This window comes from Populus trichocarpa, chromosome 2 (genome assembly GCF_000002775.5).
Source record: "Populus trichocarpa isolate Nisqually-1 chromosome 2, P.trichocarpa_v4.1, whole genome shotgun sequence".
Taxonomy (NCBI): Eukaryota; Viridiplantae; Streptophyta; class Magnoliopsida; order Malpighiales; family Salicaceae; genus Populus; species Populus trichocarpa.
Genome location: NC_037286.2, coordinates 21,857,070 through 21,876,593, shown reverse-complemented (window position 1 = coordinate 21,876,593; position 19,524 = coordinate 21,857,070). Strand labels below are relative to the sequence as shown.

Below are 19,524 nucleotides of genomic sequence, written 5' to 3'. Positions count from 1 at the left end.
ATCAACTAAGCTATCTAAATTTAACTGAATTAATCCATATTTAATTAAGTTAATTTTTAAATCAGTTTAAAATAAAATTTAATTTAAACTAAATTTTAAATTTATAAAATATTAAATCTACCATCTTGACATGTTTAATAAGTATGCTTTAAAAGGCATTAATATACATGTGGTAGATTGTTAGTCCTATTTCAAGCAAATTAAATACTTTATAAAATAAAAAAACCTAATTACAGTAAGATGAGATTGGTTGGTAATGGTGGTATGAGACTGTATTTCAAAAAATGTTTTTTTAAAATTTAATTTTTTTATTTTAAATTAATTTTTTTATATTTTTGGATTATTTTAATACGTTGATGTAAAAATAATTTTTTAAAAATAAAAAAAATATTATTTTAATATATTTTCAAAAAAAAAACTTTAGAAAACAAAATTTATTATAAACTGTTTGTAATTACATTCCAAACAGTATTTAGTGAATTTTTTTTAAATTAAATAATTTATGTTTTTCTTTTGATATACTAATATCTTTTTTAAATAAAAAATATTATTTTAATATATTTTTAAATAAAAAATATTTTAAAAAATAAATCATTACTATTACTAGACTCCCAGACAACTCTAACTATAAGAAGAGAGGCGGTTAGGAAGTCTCCTCACTTGTGTTCAACGTCCCTTGCTAGCAAAGCAGAGAAGAGTATTTCCATACTTTCTAGAGAGAGAAAAAACCTGGAGAGAGAAACAACACCATCTAACTCTCCTACAACTACTCCTACTACAGAGCTTAGGTAAGAGGATAAAGAAAGGAACAAAAACAAGAACAACCAAGTTAAAAAAAGGAAAAACAGACCAGACCACCCCCTCTGGGTCTATCTCTCTAACACACGTTTTTCTGCTTCCAATCTTGGACAGAGCTCTCATTCATAGCTCTGGTACTCCTAAAAGAAATTCTAAGTGCTTCCTGAGGGAGCTTTTATCTTTGTCTCCGTGATTCGATTTATTTTCTTGCATATGGGGTTTGTTTTTGTTGAGATAGCTATTGGTTTGTGAATACAAGATAAGAATTGGAAACCCCAGATAGAAATAACAAGGAAAAGAAATGAATTTCAAGAGCAGGGGAGATCAGCAGTCTTATAAAAATGCTATCTCCCAAAAATGGACTCTTTTCTTATGCTTGGCTTGCTTCTGTTCGGGAATGCTCCTCGCCAATTGGTATGTTTAATTCTTCTTGTCCTTTTTTTTCTTCTAATTATTTTTTTCATCTGAATTCCCTGTTGGGGCAATCTTTGGAGAGGTTATTTTGATTGAATTTGACTAAGTTTCTGCCTTCTATGAAATGGGCACAAGCTGTTTTTTCTTTTCAAATTCTAAGATCTCAGTTTTGATGATTGTTAATTGTGTGGATCAAAGGCTTGTTTTTGGTTGGTTTTGTGGAAAAATATGTTTTATTTTTCATCTAAAAAAATGGATTGACTTCTTTAAATTATCTGAATCTTAATATTTCACCATTTTTCGAGTTTGAATTTTCCATGCAATTTCTGGCTTTATTTTCTTGCTCAAGTGAGATAGATCTAATTATCCAATTTAGGATTTTGATGCATTGACTTTCTATTTTACTTTAATACTATTAGTGAGTGTCGGTATTTTGTTTTCTCAAACCTTTGTGAATTCTTGTTTTGATAACAGGTCCCTCCTTATTCAAGAATTTCTCATACCCTTCTGCTCCCAATTCCTCCATCATCTAATAAATAATTAATCTTTGTCTTCGTTACTGTTGTTCATATGATTTTATTTAAGGTAGTAGTTTTAAATGTGGTTTATTTGTTGGAAATCCATGTGCTACCTTTAAGAACTATCCCCGCTTTTTATTTCTACCTGCTTCCACTTGGTTGTGTACTAGGGGAAGGAAGGTCACCGACATCTGCTGTACTTTGCCATAAATTATTCTTTAATATCTGGTAGCTGGGACTGCTCTTTTTTGTTGGAGATGGTTAGCTAGAAATTCGTGATGAGATTTAGCAATCATTTCAATGATCCCCCATTGAATTTTCTCTTCCCTTTTCATATCTTAACATACAAGTATTTTCTTCAGTCTGGATGTGCCTCCAGGAATAATTTCATGGCAATGAAATCATCAGAGTTCCTGGTATCTGTTCAATGGTTGTATGTGCATTTGTGGTTCTGCAAGTAGCTTCAATCTTTATCTTATTTTGGATTAGTTTGTTTGCATCATTGCTTTTATTTGTTTCTGAATGATTAAAGAGATTGCAAATAATCATCAACAAGGTAACTTCTTGTTGGCACTTAAGATGCAATGGCATATTAATAAGGAAAAATGGTGGCAGGACGTGGAATGTTCCTGAGCCTAAAGGCATCAACCGAACAACTACGGTGGAAGCTGAAAAACTAAAGTTAGTTTCAGAGGGTTGCGGTGATGAAATTGTGGGTATCTTTATTTATGACATGATAAATTTCCATTCCCTTTTTATGTTTTTTTAATTAATGCTATGCTCAGAGTGTTTCAAGCTCTTTACTTCATTCTTATATGTTACTCATCACCTTTGTTATTTGTAATCTGATTTAAATTCCTTTAGTTGCACCAGAAAGAAGTGAAGCGTGACTCTAAGGATATTATTGGGGAAGTTTATAAAACTCATAATGCCATTCAGTAAGTATAGCTTATGCCCAACAATTGTTCTACCTTCTGCTGACATATCATAGTTGATTTGTGAGAAGGTATCCTCAAAAGCAAACTCTCTATAAAAAATTGAATGTAGGACATTAGACAAAACCATTTCAAATTTGGAGATGGAATTAGCGGCTGCTAGGGCAGCACAGGAGTCTATACTCAGTGGCTCTCCTTTGTCAGATGACTTAAAGAGGACTGGGTCATCTGGGAAAAGAAGATATTTGATGGTTATTGGTATTAATACAGCTTTTAGCAGCCGGAAAAGAAGAGATTCAGTTCGTGCTACGTGGATGCCACAAGGTTCATTGAATTGTCCCCTGTTCTTTCCTTCATTACTCTTATGCTATTTTAATTTCTGTGTGAAATCTCATTGCGACAGGTTTTTTTTTCCTTAATGCAAAATAGGTGAAAAAAGGAAGAAACTGGAAGAAGAGAAGGGTATCATTGTTCGCTTTGTCATTGGTCATAGGTGGGCTGGCTTCTATTCTCTTAAATGATCTGGATAAGGGTGCATGTATTTCGTGATGGAGTATGTGGATCTTAGTTTTGAGTTGTTGAGTGGATGTTTCTGGCCGTAATGCGAGCATAAATTCATTTTGAATATTTGCTCATCCATCACGTGCTTAATGATTACCACTACCCATGAAACAATTCAAATTTTGGTTATTAAGGCTGCACGAACTTTCCATTTGCTTTCTACAACATAATTAATGCAATCTCTCTTGAGAATCCATAAGTATCCTGATGTCAGTGAAAGGAACTGAGAATCTGGAAGAGTAAGCTGCTGCATTGCAGTGATTACTAAGGCTTTTTTGGTGCATTTGTATTCCATAGAAATTAAATTTCTATTGCATTTTCAATAGCATTTCTTCACGAATCATTTCTGTTGTTTGCTGGGTTTGAAATGAGCTTATTAACCTAACATTGTTGCCTGAATAGTTGCATGCATGAGATGATCTTTGCATTTCCATGAAATGATTTTCAAATTTTTTTGACTGATGTAATTTCTTTAGAAACTTTTTTATACATGATGCATTTGTCTAAAATTAAACACTTGCAGCTCATTTCTGTGTCTTCTTCAATTGTAATTTGTACACGCTTGTTTTGGCGAAAGCAGAAATGTTCAATCTATCATATCATATAGCAGAATTTATTTCCCAAGAGGCAATCTACTATAGAAATATGTTTTTTTTAGTTCTGAAATATTATATATATGTTGGTGAAAACAATCAAATCTTATGAATTAAACCTGTGCTTTCTGAATGCATGATCTGTTAACAATTTCTATTCATGACAACTAATAGCTTTGACGGTGCTAGATCACTTAAAATATTTTTATGCTATCTAGTGCAACATCAGGAGGCATTTTGGACAGAGCCATTGAAGCAGAGGACAAAAAGCATGGAGATTTCTTGAGACTGGTAAGGCTTTTGTTTCCTAATCTTCTATTGCGCTGCCCTACTTGCTCATTTCTAAAGAAAAACTACTTAGTATACTCAGGAAAAGAAAAATCTAAGACTATGAGCTCACATATTTGTGCTGCTATGATCCGAGCAGGACCATGTTGAAGGGTATCTTGAGTTGTCAGCCAAGACAAAGATATATTTTGCTACTGCTGTTACTTTGTGGGATGCAGATTTCTATGTCAAAGTTGATGATGATGTCCATGTAAATATAGGTAGATCAATATATAATGTGCAATGATTCCATTCTTAGTGATTTATAATCATCTGAAGATGTTTAATGAGTTATTCTTTTCCTATTTCAGGAAAAAAATTGACGGGAAACGTTTTTAGATTATTATAAATTTTTATGTATTTATATGTCACCATCTGAAGAATTTAGGTTCTTTCATAGCCTCTAGGATCAATGTGACAATTAACACAAGTTTATCTTAGTGGTTTTATCCATACAAGTAAATTGCTGTTCCTACTTTCTAAAAATTTGTTTAAAGTCCATTTCTTGCTACTTGGTGCAGCAACACTTGGAGAAACTCTAGTTAGACACCGAAAGAAACCACGTGTATATATTGGATGCATGAAATCTGGTCCTGTCCTTAATCAAAAGTAAGTGAAATTGTCTTGAATTTTCTGTCAGGAGTTTTTAAAAAGAAATCATCATCTGGATTTTTAACTTGTCACTTTTTTGAACAGGGGTGTGAGATACCATGAACCCGAGTATTGGAAATTTGGTGAGGCAGGAAATAAGTACTTCCGACATGCTACTGGACAGCTGTATGCTATTTCGAAAGATTTGGCCAAGTATATATCAATAAACCAGTAAGTTCTCTTTATTTGTAACATAAGAATGATGGAAGTTTGTGCCTGGATCTAAATGCCCAACCTTTTCCTGTAGTTTCCTTACATCAATGATGGTTCTTGTGCAAATAATTATTTCAGGCATGTTCTGCACAAGTTTGCCAACGAGGATGTTTCGCTGGGGTCATGGTTTATTGGACTTGATGCAGAGCACATTGATGATCGGAGACTATGCTGTGGCACTCCACCTGGTAAAGCTATATTTAACTTGAAATATTGAAAAGCTTTATTTAATTGAAGTACAAAGAAAAAGAGATTTTCTTGGACTGTATTAAACTAATATAATTTATAGATCCAGCAATTACTGTCTTGCTGAAGATACTGAGTGTTCCCATGTCATACATCAGTGGGGGGTGAGCCTCTATCACATCAATTTTTGCACCTTGAAGGAGTACATTGCACACCAGAATGAATTGACTAAATATTGGATTGATGTGATTATTTGTTATTATTTATTATAAGGTTTGAAGAAGTTATCATTTACAGCATAGTATTCGTAAAAGTTGACACGAAACTAATAAGATTTTCCCGCACAAATCAACAATTTTGTCATGGATCACCTTGTGCAGCCGATTGATACTTCTGACCTAAAATTTAGAACTCTTATCATGATAATGATAATAATCTCACTGGTGAAATCATTATTCATATGAAAGTGCAATAACCTCATATGGCCTTTCTTGATCACATTTATTTCTGTTTCCTTCTGTTAGTTGCTATTTGCAAATATATAACAAATATAATTGCCACATTGGTTGTTGACCCATCCTTGAGCACATGGCTTCTAAACCTTAGTCTCTGAATTGTACCGGGAGAGTATGTTGCAAATTCTGATTATTTTTTCACAACTTGTTACCTCAGATTGCGAGTGGAAGGCCCAGGCTGGCAACATCTGTGTTGCATCATTTGATTGGAGCTGCAGCGGGATTTGCAGATCTGCTGATAGGATTAAGGAGGTCCATCGGCGGTGTGGGGAAGGTGAGAATGCTTTGTGGAGTGCAACTTTTTAGGAGATAGTGCTCTTCCAACCTCGGGAAGATGATACACTAAAGAATCAGGTGTTTTGAGTCCTTTCTGTATTTTTTGTGAGTATAGAAACCATGCCATTATACGCCAATAGAGAGAGGGGGAGAAAATGGATGTACATTCACGCCCTTGCCCACATGTGTGTGAGAGAAAGAGGCCCTGCTTTGCGGACTTCTCCATTTTAGTTAAGGAGAGAGTCTGCAATAGCGGCCAGAGAAGGCAAGAGGCTGTGGACCTGTCACCACCCCAACAATTCTTTGCCAAATTGTAGGTTACAATCCCACGGGCAATCAAGCTAACAATAATACAAGTTCTGGCGGTGGCTTTTCCAGCCCTCATTCGATTTTGAAGTGTTCTATATTCTGTTAACCCAATATCCATTGTAGAAACTCTGCAGTGCATCAATTAGGAAATGCTTAAAGTTGGTTGATTTGATTATGAACTTATAAGCAATGCAGCAATAATGATTCTTGTTCTATAATTTTGATGCAACTCCGAGAGAGAGAGGGAAAAAGTAAAGAGAGATGGAGCTCCTGAAACTGGAACACATTATCAGTCAACGCTAAAACTCAGCCATAGGGTGTGACCAATGGAAATCTGCTACACTTCGAATTCATTAGCAAAAGATGGTGTTTCTATCAGGCGGGAAAGGGTTAAAAACTAACGGGGGTCAAGAACTTGGTGTTTGTTTAGCTTTAGTGATGGTTAGATGTCAAGGGTTAGTAGTACATGGTAATGGTGTTAGAGTTCATTTGTGTGGAAAGAAAGATTGCTAAAATGAAACAAAAAGGAAAGAGAATGAGAAATTTTACGGTGTTCAGAGAATAACTAGTAATGACATTTGTGTCGGAACTAAAAAAAACATGCTTCCACATTGATCTAGTACATCAAAAAAGTTTTTTTTTATTTTGAAGTTTGAATTTAGTAAGGAATTATACCTCTTTAGTTACCATAAGAACCTATTGAGAATTAAAGTTAGAGTTTTTAAATATTGCAGGCTTGCATTCAATTACTATAGACACTTTTCATCCCATTACTGTTGCACAATCCACATTAATCCTTCAACGTAGTATATTGAGTTTTGGAAGTCAGAATATTTGGTTAATCCAGACTTGCAGGTACGCATAATGTTGTGAAGAACATTATATTATTTTCAGCGCATTAACAACCATATATTTGTGCCTTAGAGAAAAATTGAACTCTTATATAAAAGACATGTACTTGGCATGTCAATGATAACTTCGGCTGCCAATTAATGTATTTTAATGCCTCGTTATCAGTGATGAGTATGAACTTTTGCACTGAACAATGCCGCCAATGTTTCAATGATTGAAAGTTGGTTTGATTTGATGGGGTAGCTAAACATGACAAAAAAAAAAAAATAATACAAAAAAGATCAAATTTTATTGAAAAGAGTTATTTATTAGAGCTTCGATTCATATTTTGTTATTAAATATTTCTTTATAATGTACTCTCTCTCTTGATGGGGTTTGAAGCTTTTTAAATAAGCCAATAACTGACATTTATAGGATAAATCTTAAATCTAATAAGAAAAACAATATATAATCCAAAATTAAACTTGAAATTTAAAAAATAAAAATAAAATAACAAAACTAAATGTAATAGCATCTTCTAGAATTAATTTAAAGGTCTTCCCGAACTCAGCTAGTTACAATGAGTCGATCATTTATAGAATTGGACTTGTAGAATCTCCTAGCTGAATATGAGACTGATCCAATGATCATATAGAAAGTTATGGGCTTTTTCATTTGTTGGTAGTTTGGTGTGATTAGACTATATCTTGGGCTTATCTATGCCATATTAGTCCATAAACAAGTCTACTAGGCTTTCTACATGGTCCAATTTTCACCCTTGATTTCCTACATCATATGAAAGATGCTATTGTGAAAAATATGTTTTAAAAGTTAGAGATGTTACATAGGGAGATTAATATAAGCGGGTTTGAAGGATCTGTTGTCTGAGTAGTTAATTGCGAAGAAATATGCATGCAAATCTTATGTACTTATTTTCTCAATTCAAGTTTCTTAAGCTAAGCCTCACTCATATGGTTGGCTTTTTATACAACAACTTAAACATCATATAAAAAGACAAATCAATCCAAGCCCCATTCATGTGGTCAGCTTCGTGCACACAACACTTGTCTTAAAATAATCATCACATCACAACACCTATGTACAAATCCTTATCTTAATACTGAAAATAAAGACTTATATAAATTATTGTAAATTAATAAGGATAAGGTGACAAGTACCTACCTGTTCCTCTCACTAGTCATTTCCTGTTTGCATTGGGTCATGCGGCTGATGCCTCTCCTGCATTACACAAAGTCTTACATTAACTTCACTCTTTAGATACTAACAATGTACTTTTCACTATTCTTTTAAAAATTTAGGTACTTGTTACTCATGAATACATGTACTCTTACATTATCACACATTAAACTTTAGGTTTCCAACACTTAACGTTTCATTATAAGCAGTACTATCATGTAAGCTAATTTCATGCATATATACATATTATGTTTTATTTTTCACATAATAATCACCCATCTTTTTCAAGATAATTAAGGTTTAAGGTTGCCCAAAACAACACCCTTACCTTTTGTAATAGTGCTATCATGACAGCCCATGTTAAACATTTATTGATCATCAAAAAGTTCCTAAACTCTTTCCCAATCAAGATTGCTACATTAGCCTTTGTTTTTACTATCTTAGGATGCCAAAACAGCCCCTAATTGACCAAATTTAATCTATTATAATAACCTTTATTAGATCATATGTTTATACATTACTTTATTTTTTTAAGATTAAGTGTTTCAGTCACTATTATTAAACACACTTATTTTGTTAATTAAATCAAACAATCTCAATCTCCCTTAAACAAACCCAAAAGAACCAAAGAAAACCAAAAAAAAAACCAGAACACAAAATTAGCTAAAATTAGATAGTAGCTAAAATGGTTTGATCATTTTGAGAAATGGTCCAAATTAGTCTACGCCATTTCTCAAAATGGTTAGTTTGACTCTGGAAAATATTTTTTTTTTTAATTCTTTCTCTAGCCAAAGTCTTCATCTTTGAAATTCTTGAGTTTTCTTTTCTAGATCAATTTATACTCATTCAAGTTACATACTTAACATACCAAATGATAAATTCTTAAAGGACACACACTCAAATACAACAAATCCCTCTTTCCCCTGCAAAACCCATGGTGTCTAAAATCCTCATCTTCCTCCCTAAAAGTCTCTTTTCAAATCTTCCACAATATTACCTTTAATTATATTCCCTAATCATAAAATTTCATTGTTTTTTAAGAAAACATGATTTTCCCCAATATTATTCAAAACCCTATATAAACCTTTAATTATATTACCTTGAAGTTTTCTTTAATTTGTTGTTTATTTCTTCTAGTTATTCTTATTACAACATTATTTCATGAAATATTTACTAAATTAACAATTTTTTTTCCTAATCTATATAAACCCTAATTTTTTCAGAATAAATTGGGCCTTTTTCCTTTCTATTTAAGATTAAGAAGATTAAAGGAATAAGGATGTTAATAAACCTTACCAATGAATCTTGAATATAAAGATCACTTTCTTGAATGATGTCTTGATTAATTTCCCTTCTTCTCTAATTCTTCTTGCTTCTCTTTAATTTCCTTGAATTCCTTATTTTTTTTCTTGAATTCTTACTTAATTAATGTTTTTACTGTTAATCTCTCTCCGTGCTTTCTCAATTTCTTGTTTTGACGTGTTCTCTATTGGAATGAAAAAGTTATAAAGAGTTCTCTTTTCCCCTTCTCCCTTTCATTTAAGTGACGATTCCATTTTTTTTTTAAGAGAGGCCATTTTTTTTGTCTCTTACTTTTCTTAAATTCGTCTCACTCTTTATTTTAATTTATATCTCTCATATTCAACCCTAATCCTTTTTACTCTACAAAGAAAACACTATTTATATCATATTATTCTTCTTATAATAAAAGATTGAGGTTTTACAAATCTAATAAAAGTATTTGGGGTATTGGATAACCCAAACAACATCAACATCTACTTAAACAACCTATTTGGTATCTTGAAGGCTGTCTTTCACTCATCCCTCAACTTGATCCTAATCTAGTGGTACTCACACTTAAGATTAATATTTGAGAACATCTTAGAGCCAAGTAGCTGATCCAACATATCATCTACTCGTAGTATGTGGTACTTTTACTTTATTATCGGGTTAATATTTATCTATACATATGCTCTATAAACTATTTTTCTTCAAAACTAAGAGGGGTTAAAACTACACATTGATTCATGGTCTCTTGAAAATACCTATTTTTCAACAACTCTACCACTTGTTAGTGAGACCTTTTAGACTCATTGAGGCTGAATATATGCACTAGCCTATTTGGAAAGCTAGAACCTTGAATTAAGTTGATATAATGTTATATAAGAGGTAAGCCTTAAGGTAACTCTTCTATCATCAAGTTTATAAAATTTGCCAGAACCTCATAAACCTTTGATACCATTAGTTTTCTCTACGAACCTACTCGTAGGTATCAATGCAAAAACTACGTCATTCTATACTTTCTTTATGATCTGTAATATGAACAATTAGTTTTTACTCTTACTTGGTTCAACTTCAATCACTTCCTTCTTTTTCTTAGGTGCCAATATGACAAAAAAAAAACATTATGTAGAGGGTGTACATGTAGTGTCGCCTGTCATGCACAACCTTCTTCTCATACTACAAAGATCTACCTAATAGTATATGATACGCATCCATAAAGATAACATTATACTAAAAATATCATAATATTTTTTTCTTATATAAAACAAGACAAGAAATCATTTATCTATTACTACCTCACTGTTTTGCTTTAGCTAGTTCAACTTGTAGGGTTTGGGGTGCTTGTTAATTCTAAACAACAACTTCTTTACTATTATTGTTGATACTACTTTCTTACAGCTTCTACTATCTTTGATCAGTTTACACACTTTGCCTTTGATGGTGCATGTCAAATGAAATATGCTGGTATATAACCAACTCTTATTCAAATTATCCTTAAAAGTTAGTAGACTCTTTCAAATTACTAAAGTAACACTACCATCTCCATACAAAGCCTCTATACTACCATTCAAACCATTATAAATAAGTTCCTCTTTAAGCTTTTCTATTGATAGTTTCTTTCTCGAATGACTTTCTAGCTTACAACATTTTGGCAGAGCAATACCCTTACTCATCAAACTTATAACACTATAATCTAAAACTAGAACTATAACTAATACCCTGACCTATGGTTTGTGGAGGAGTTGGTTTAGGTTGAGTAGTCATTCTTTGATCATTAATGCACACTTCTTTAGTGTTCTGGTAAGCTTAAAAGCTTTTTTTAGGTACCCTAATAACATGTTATTTCTCTATATTTAGGGCTCTCTAATAGGCTTTTAAAACAATCCACAATGACTGCATGCATAGTATATCCTAGATGGTATGTCATAATCCACTTAAGCATTTAGCCATATATTGTTTGTTGTTTTGTTTTTTTACAGATCATTTCTCATTACTAGTTGATAAAAATTATCAATGTATTCATTCATAAACCTCCTCTATTACCACAATGTATGGAGCAACTGGTATAAAATCTGAATGCATCTAAAAAGGAGAAAGTGATATTTCATCTTCTCTTAGTCACTGATCCTTTGTTTTTCTTGTGTATTTTTAGTCTTTCCAATTGTTTCCACCAGAAAGAAGCTCGTCCTTAATTCTAATAGTGATTAGTTTCACCCTCATCTACTCCAAAATTTCTTTACATTAAAAAATCCTCTCAACTTTGTAAATTCAATCAATAAACTCCTATTCTTGTAAAGTGTCTATAAACTTAAGAAGCTTTATCCGAAATCCTAAGTCTTCACAATACCCATCTCAATCAAGATGTTTATTTCTTTACCCTTACCTTTGAAACAAGTTCTCAAAACTCGCTACAAATATGGGATCATCATCCTCAACATGATCTTTTAGGTTTCTTCACCTATTGATAGGTTAATTTTATAATCTATCTTTGCATATTTTCTATTTGAGTTCTTGAGTGTTTTTTTTTCTTAAGGTGGAACCTCCTCATCCCTTTCTACATGAGCACATATTGTTCTACGACCTCTTCTAGCCATGGTTATATAACAATATACAACATACAATTGCTTAAATATGATCTCAATAACTAGAGTTATGATTTATATTGATTACTAAATATTCATCTCTAATATATTTTAAAAGGTTTACAACTCTTTAAATATGTCAATAACTAACCTTTAAAAGGTTTAAAAAATAAAAATCATAATCTTAGATCAAACAAGAAAACAACATAAAATTTGAAATTAAACTAGGATTTTTATAAATAAAAGGAAAATAACAAAACTGAATAAAAAAGCATCTTATGAGCCAAATTTGAAGGTTTTATCAAACTAGGATGGTTACAACAAGCCAACCCCTTAAAGAACTGAGACAATAAAACCTCCTGACTAAATTTAAGCTTGATTTGATTCAATGATTGAATCAAAAGTTATAAGTTTTTCTATCTAACAAGTTGTTTTATGTGATTAAGCTTCTTTTTAGGCTTAGCTCTTTGTTACTGGTTCATAAATGAGTCTGATAGGCTTTCTATATGTTTTATTTATGGTAGATCCATCATTGACTATTCAGAATTATTAGATGCTTCAAACCCTCATACGTCATATGGTTAACGAAAACAACAAAAACTTTATACTTTTTTTAAGCTTAGAAACTACCCAACTAATTATGTTGTAATTGGTATGTTGGATAGGACAAAAGGTAATAGGATATAACAAATTGCGATGTGTTCAATGCATATTTTGAACAAGATAAGGATCCAATAACACACCTTATCATTTTTTAAAATCAAAATAACTATTCATTTGATTTAATTTGAACACTTAACCATTGATCTTGGTTTTCTTTTTCCATGCTAAGTATTTTATGGTTCTCAAATACTAATTAAGTGATGTTTGGTAAAGAAATGGAATAGTGAGAATGAGAATGGAAATTTTATTCCCACTTTGTTAGTGTTTAATTAAAGAAAAATAAATATAAATATATATGAAGAGTGAGTGTGAGAATAAAAATTAAACATATTTTTAATTTCATGAAAGGAGGTGGAAAATTTGGCTTGATTTTCAGGAAAGTGTTTTCCTTTTATTTTGGGCGGAAAACACTTTCCAGAAGTTGTGAAAAATTTAGAAATATCATATTATTTGCTGATTATTTCAAATTTAGTCCTCAAACTTTTGATTGATATATATTTTATTTGATTTTTTTTTAATTTTATCTCTTAAAATTTGATTTAATTTGATTTTTATATTAACTTTGATCCTCATTTTTATGATTGTTATTTGTTTTTTTCTTATCATTTTTTTAATTGAATTTTTTTATTTATTAAATTTGGTCCTTATTATTTTGATTGTTACTTATTTTATTTGAAATAATTTATGAAATTGTAATTATTATTTTTTTAATTTCATCATCTTTCAATTTTTTTAATTTGTTAGATTTGATCTCCATTATTTTGATTATTATTTATTTTATTTGATATAATTTATGAAATTAGATTTTTTTCAATTTCATTCTCATTGAGCTTTTTAATTTGTAAGATTTGTTCTTCATTATTTTAATAAACTTGAAAAAAAATAAAATATTAATAAATTATTTTCCAGCTTATTTTCTATAACATAACTAAATACTAGAAAATATTTTATAATTTATTTTTTATAATACTACTAAATATTAGAAAATAATTCATTTTTTAAAAATTTACTTTTAAAAAAAAATTTAGTTAAAATAAATTAGTTTTGAGCAAATAAACGGATCTAAAAGAAACGTGGATAATTTACGTGGTGTCTACACAAACTAGTGTAGGGAGGCGGGTAGAGGATAAACAGCCAAAATAATAAAAAGGGTGAGCGAGTGTGGGAGGAGTTTCCTTTCTCTTGTCCTTGCGTGCAGGCTATTATTTCCCCCTGTTCCCCCTTTTTTCTCCGTCTTCCTTCGTTCCGGATCTGAATTCTGATCTCCGAACACTTCCTCCTCTCAATATCGGTACGTTAACTAACAATCTCTCTCTCTCTCTCTCACTTAAATTTAATTTGATCCGTCACAGAAACAAGTTTCTCTCGTTGACAAAAATAAAATAAAATTGCAGATCATGGCGATGGCTAAAAGCTCCTTTAAGATGGAACACCCTCTCGGTTATTTCTCTAAGAAACTCTTAACTTTTATTATGACATCTGTCTTAATTCTGATCAATTGGTTAACCTAGGGTTTTTTTGTTTTTTGTTTTTTTAAAGATGAATTAGTAGAACGGTGTGGAATTATATTATTTAATGATTGTGGTGTTTTGGATGATAGAAAGGAGGCAGGCAGAAGCTGGTCGCATCAGAGACAAATATCCTGATAGAATTCCTGTATGTTCTTAACCGTTTTATTTTTGCGTGTTTGTTCGTTGCTGCTCGGACGGTCTTCCTTTTAGTTTGACGTTTTAACTAATTATCTTGTGTAGGTGATTGTGGAAAGGGCTGAGAAGAGTGATGTCCCTGACATTGACAAGAAAAAGTTAGTCCCCCACCTCTTTGTTACCATGGACTGCTTGTATTAGGGTTTTTTTTTTTTTTTCCTGGGTCATGTTATAAATTCCCTGGTTAAACTCTTTGATGATCGAGGTGCAATTTCATTTTCTGAATCTTGGTTAATTGAATCGCCCACTTCATATTATTTTGAGGGCTTCCGTAAATGAGCCTCTTCAAATAGGACTTGTTGCTATTGACTTAATGATCCCTACAGGCATGGTCAGCGAGAATTAATTATTGGGGATCGGTAGACCGGTAAAACACCAGTAACCACTGTTACGATTCTCAATTTACAAGGGCAAAATGTAATGTGTGTTTCGTAACTGCTTCAAGGGATAGAGATGTGAGACAGGATTTCCTTGAGGCTGGACTCTTATATGTTCTTGTGTATTAGCTTCCTAGCTGAATGATAAGAGAAACATAACTCTCTTTAAATTCTATGAATTGTTGGTTGGAAGGTGCTTAGTGGGACTTTGTGAGGTGTGCTAACTAATATATTTCACATTTTCCATTGTCTTGTTGTTTTTTAAATGGAAATTAATTTGGAACTTTGGGATGAGTAGGTACTTGGTTCCTGCTGATCTCACTGTTGGCCAATTTGTGTACGTGGTTCGGAAAAGGATCAAGCTCAGTCCAGAGAAGGCTATTTTCATCTTCGTGAAGAATATTCTACCACCTACTGGTGAGATAACATTTAATGTATATTTTGATTCAGAGTGTATGAACATTGCCTGTTTAACAGACTTTGTGATGTGAAAATTGGTTGCTTTGTCGCAGCTGCCATGATGTCAGCAATATACGAGGAAAACAAGGATGAAGATGGATTTCTTTACATGACATACAGCGGTGAAAACACATTTGGGGTCTATTGAAATGTCGCAATGACACGTGTGTGATCAAGCCACGCAGAAGAAATAAAGAAGGAAGAAGCTAGATTAGTTGTAAATTCTTTACTACTCCCTTGTTTGCTGCTGTCTCCAAGTAAACACTGGTCTCTGACTTTTCTTTTTATCTTCGGATAATTGGCTGTCTATATTAAGTGAACTATTCTCCAATCTGTGTTCGTTATTTCAATCTGTGCTGAGTGGATGTCATGCTGTGGGTGATTAATGGCTGGTTGAGTTCGTTATGCATGTGCCTGACTGGTTATTTTGCATTGATGCATGGAACATGGTCGTTAGAAGATGGATGGATGGATGAATGAATGAATGAATGATGCCCTGGGAATTGTGGTTCGAATGATATCCATCTGCATTCTTTGCTCTGTCAAATCAACCCAAAACGACTTTGCTTTGAGCTGATTCTATTGCAAACTGTCACCAAGACGTCATCTGGGCTCAATATATGGAAGTTTGGTTGGTTTGTCAGAAATTAAGTTACAAGGATGACATTTGACCGAATAACTAGAGATAAAGCTTATTTGAGTTTTAAAGAGTTCGAAGGGCATTTTTGCTTAGTGACCAGAAAGAAAAAAAAAATGAGAAATTTTCATCAATGTAAAAAGAAAAAGGATGTTATCGGCAAGGTTCAGAATAAAAAAGAATAAAAAAGATGAGAACAAGAGACAGAGGGCATATCTCTGTGCAATTATTATTTTAAAAATATATAAATTCATTCCAAAAATATCTCCAAGATAGATTTATTTTTTGCCATTTTAACCACATATTTTTATTTTTTTATTTTTTATATATCCTTTCTGTTTTAGGACACTAACCAAAAACAACTCAATTAAACCTATTTGGATAAAGCCTAATTCTCTCTACAAACACAACTATAAACCTATCTCTTAATATATCCAAGAACCTTAATTATATAATAATTCTTTTAAAAAAAAATTCAATTTAGTACACATGAATTTAGGTGCCAATAGAATTTCAGTACGAGATAGTGAAAGGAGGGAAAAAAAGGAAAGAAAAGAGAGAGAGAGAGAGAGGGAAGAAAAAAGGCAAGAAAGGTATACGGATATTTTCATAAAGATACGAAGAAACAATACTATTTTCTATTTGAAAAATTCAAAAGACAATAGAGATATAATTTTTGAAAAATTATCTTATCTCCAACAATGCTTCATATGGATTTTTTCTTGTTTGTTCAAGTTACTTCTTTTTCTTCACAAACTCTTAAAGGTATCCTTTAGAGATTAATTTTTTTTTTAATGTATGACACTCCTCTGTGTTGTGCCTATGATCATGGTGAAAGATACATAACTTGTGGAGGTTTCTTGTGTTTGAACCACTTTTCATCGGTGATGAGTATTGCATGAAATCCTTTTCCTTAATGGTGGTCAATACCTCAACACATGTGATGGTGAGAGGTGTTGTCAAGAGCTCGAGGAATGTTTGGCGATCATAAATGTGCCTTTTGGTGGTCCTTTTTGATGTTCTAACGAGAGACCAGTGGCGTTGTGGAGATTCTACCCTCTAGAGATATGGTGACTTTGCCTAGTCACACTGACTTTCTCTATTTTAATATAATTCTCCATTACTAGTTTTATGTTGATAAGCATTTTTTCATGGAGAGTGTACATGCGTTCCTATAATAAGTAGTTATACACTCTATTGATCAGGGTTTTAGTGGTGATGAATTTGAGTAGATTTTCCATGCTTAGCATTTTCTTGTTGAAACTTCAGAGATATGCCCTAGTAATTTCCTCTCCTCATTATATAATAGTAAAGAGCTTGAATATGCTTTTTTGAACTGGAATGCTGATACTTAAACAAGAGATGAGTTTAATGTAGAGATTATAAAGGTTTAGGATAGAGCCAAGAGCAAAGGTTGTGATAACATACTCTAGCAGATCTACAAGCATTATAGGATAAAATCTTGAACATGAAATCGCTCTTTGTTGTAACTTGCTCGTAGATACTTCTTATATTTTATATATACTCTCTAGGATCTGTAAGGCCATTATAGTTGTCTAGATTTGCTTTAGCAGCGACTTAATCCTTAAATAGGTGTGTCATAGCCTAATTTTTGACCTCCTATTTTTTTATATTTAAAAAAATAGAAAAAAGAAATCCAAAAATGGTCTTTTTAATAAATTCAGTTAATTTTAATTATTTTTTTATTTTTTTCAAATTTATTTAATTTTTAAAAAATAATAAAAAATAATAATATGAAAAATAAAGAAGCTTAAAAGATAAAAACAAAATAACATAGTTGGGAGAAAAATTGAACAAATAATTGAGTTTAACAAGTCAAGGTTTGAGTTTGGGAAGTTTAGAAAAAACCATAAAATGGCTTAGGTTACAATTGAAGACTTAATTGGAGAAACGTAGAAGAAATAAAGGGCTTAATTTGATTAAGATTAAAATAAATTAAAGATCTAGGGATGAATTTGAAACAAATGGCCAAATTAGAAAAGTAAATTAGAGGTTTAAATGAAAAAAAAATGTGATATAGGAAAAAATTGATCAAAATTACATAATTTTAGAAACTAACTACTAAAATGAAAAGTTGCCAAACTAGAAAAATCAATCAATTCAATTTAGAGATTGAATTGAAAGAAGACACAAGATTTAAAACCGTAATTGAATAAAATTGAAAAAACCTAAAAGCCAGGGATTGTAATTAAAATAAAAATATATTTTAGGGACTAATTGAATTGTTACCCAACTTTGTTTCAGTCCAATTAAGCCAGTCCAATTTTTCAATCTAATCCAATTAAATCTTAATTTTATTTAATTCAGTCCAATTCTTCAATTGAATTAAATTAAGTAGTGCAATTAAATCAAACATTAAGCCTAAAAATTCAAATTCAAAATCTAGCCTTTCAATTCAAGAATTCTAGTTTCCAAATTGATTTGTTTTCAATTCTCCAGGATAAACCCCACAATCCTAAAAACCCAGCCAAGTTCATTCAAATTCATTCAACAATTAAAACTCAAATTCTTCTTTACATTAAGCCATTAAAAACCTAAAATTTTCAGTTGCAACCAGCATTTGAATTTCCAGATTCTAAGCTTATAACTCCTATCTTCCTTTCCATAATAAAAGTCATAAGAACAACATAAAAAGACAAGAGGAGAACACTAGAAAAACCACATTGTTATAGCCTTCAATTCATCATCCACCCCACTACCTTCCATCTTCTCTCAAAACCGCCTAACCAAACTTGTTTTTCTCCAACCAAACTCATACAAAGAACAACATTGAAAAACATCATCTTTCTACCCCCTTATGGTTTCTCCTACGAAACATATTCAATTTTCACACGCAACCTCTCAAGCCTCCATCAACAACATATAAAATTTCCCTAGTTTTAAACTACCACTACCTCCACCTAAACGAATTCCCCATTAACCCAAAAAAAGAACAACCATAAAATTACCAAACCTCATCTAAAATCGCAACCAAATCAACCTAAAATAGACCATTAACCATATTAGACCTTGCCACACATTTCATAACCATAGCCATACAATCATCCAATCATCTCTTCGCTAAAGAAATCATAATCGCCAAAATACTACCCAACTATCAACCACCACATACCTGTTGTTTTTCTCTCCATAACCACTATTGTCGATTCACTAAAACCAATTATCTCTTCGCTAAAGAAATCATAATCACCAAACCACTACCCAACTATCAACCACCACATACCTGTTGTTTTCTAAAACCAATCCCTCACCAAAAGTACCTATAACAACCTTTCTTTGCATTAAAAAAAAACCCATCATCTTTGACCTATCAACAACTTCCTCCTAAAATAGACTAACAACTACCAAATCTTTCACATAACAACACCTCATACACATCTCCCCCCCTTTCAGCAGTTTCCTAAAATAAAAGGTCTCAAGTCACCAACAAAGAAAAATCCCAAATCAATTTGATTTCAATTGAGTTTTATT

The 19,524-nt window shown here is 31.9% G+C and overlaps 2 protein-coding genes across 3 annotated transcripts; both read left to right on the top strand.

Annotated features, from left to right (window-relative positions):
* Positions 1-651: 651 nt before the first annotated feature.
* On the top strand, positions 652-6,383 carry LOC7458303 (probable beta-1,3-galactosyltransferase 2). 2 transcript variants are annotated; one of them, XM_002302840.4, is made up of 11 exons: positions 652-1,212; positions 2,346-2,442; positions 2,604-2,668; positions 2,778-2,989; positions 3,095-3,158; positions 4,038-4,110; positions 4,247-4,367; positions 4,668-4,755; positions 4,843-4,968; positions 5,089-5,198; positions 5,869-6,383. In XM_002302840.4, exons 1-11 carry the CDS (start codon positions 1,100-1,102, stop codon positions 6,015-6,017), a joined length of 1,218 nt encoding a protein of 405 aa, XP_002302876.1. In that variant the 5' UTR covers positions 652-1,099; the 3' UTR covers positions 6,018-6,383. The 2 variants fall into 2 exon arrangements, with proteins under 2 accessions (XP_002302876.1, XP_024451565.1); XM_024595797.2 differs by having other exon boundaries at positions 2,595-2,668.
* Positions 6,384-13,980: 7,597 nt separating this feature from the next.
* Positions 13,981-15,726, top strand: LOC7489899 (autophagy-related protein 8C-like). The gene is made up of 6 exons (XM_002302839.4): positions 13,981-14,144; positions 14,248-14,293; positions 14,454-14,509; positions 14,605-14,657; positions 15,235-15,353; positions 15,449-15,726. The coding sequence occupies exons 2-6, from the start codon at positions 14,251-14,253 to the stop codon at positions 15,541-15,543; spliced, it is 366 nt and encodes a 121-aa protein (XP_002302875.1). The 5' UTR covers positions 13,981-14,144; positions 14,248-14,250; the 3' UTR covers positions 15,544-15,726.
* The last annotated feature ends 3,798 nt before the right edge of the window (positions 15,727-19,524 follow it).

Coding starts and splice junctions, on each gene's coding strand:
- LOC7458303 (XM_024595797.2), top strand. CDS start 1,100: ATGAATTTCAAGAGCAGGGGAGATCAGCAGTCTTATAAAAATGCTATC. Junction 2,669..2,777: donor AAAACTCATAATGCCATTCA/GTAAGTATAGCT, acceptor AATTGAATGTAG/GACATTAGACAAAACCATTT. Junction 4,969..5,088: donor AAGTATATATCAATAAACCA/GTAAGTTCTCTT, acceptor TAATTATTTCAG/GCATGTTCTGCACAAGTTTG.
- LOC7489899 (XM_002302839.4), top strand. CDS start 14,251: ATGGCGATGGCTAAAAGCTCCTTTAAGATGGAACACCCTCTCG. Junction 14,510..14,604: donor AATATCCTGATAGAATTCCT/GTATGTTCTTAA, acceptor TATCTTGTGTAG/GTGATTGTGGAAAGGGCTGA. Junction 15,354..15,448: donor GAATATTCTACCACCTACTG/GTGAGATAACAT, acceptor GCTTTGTCGCAG/CTGCCATGATGTCAGCAATA.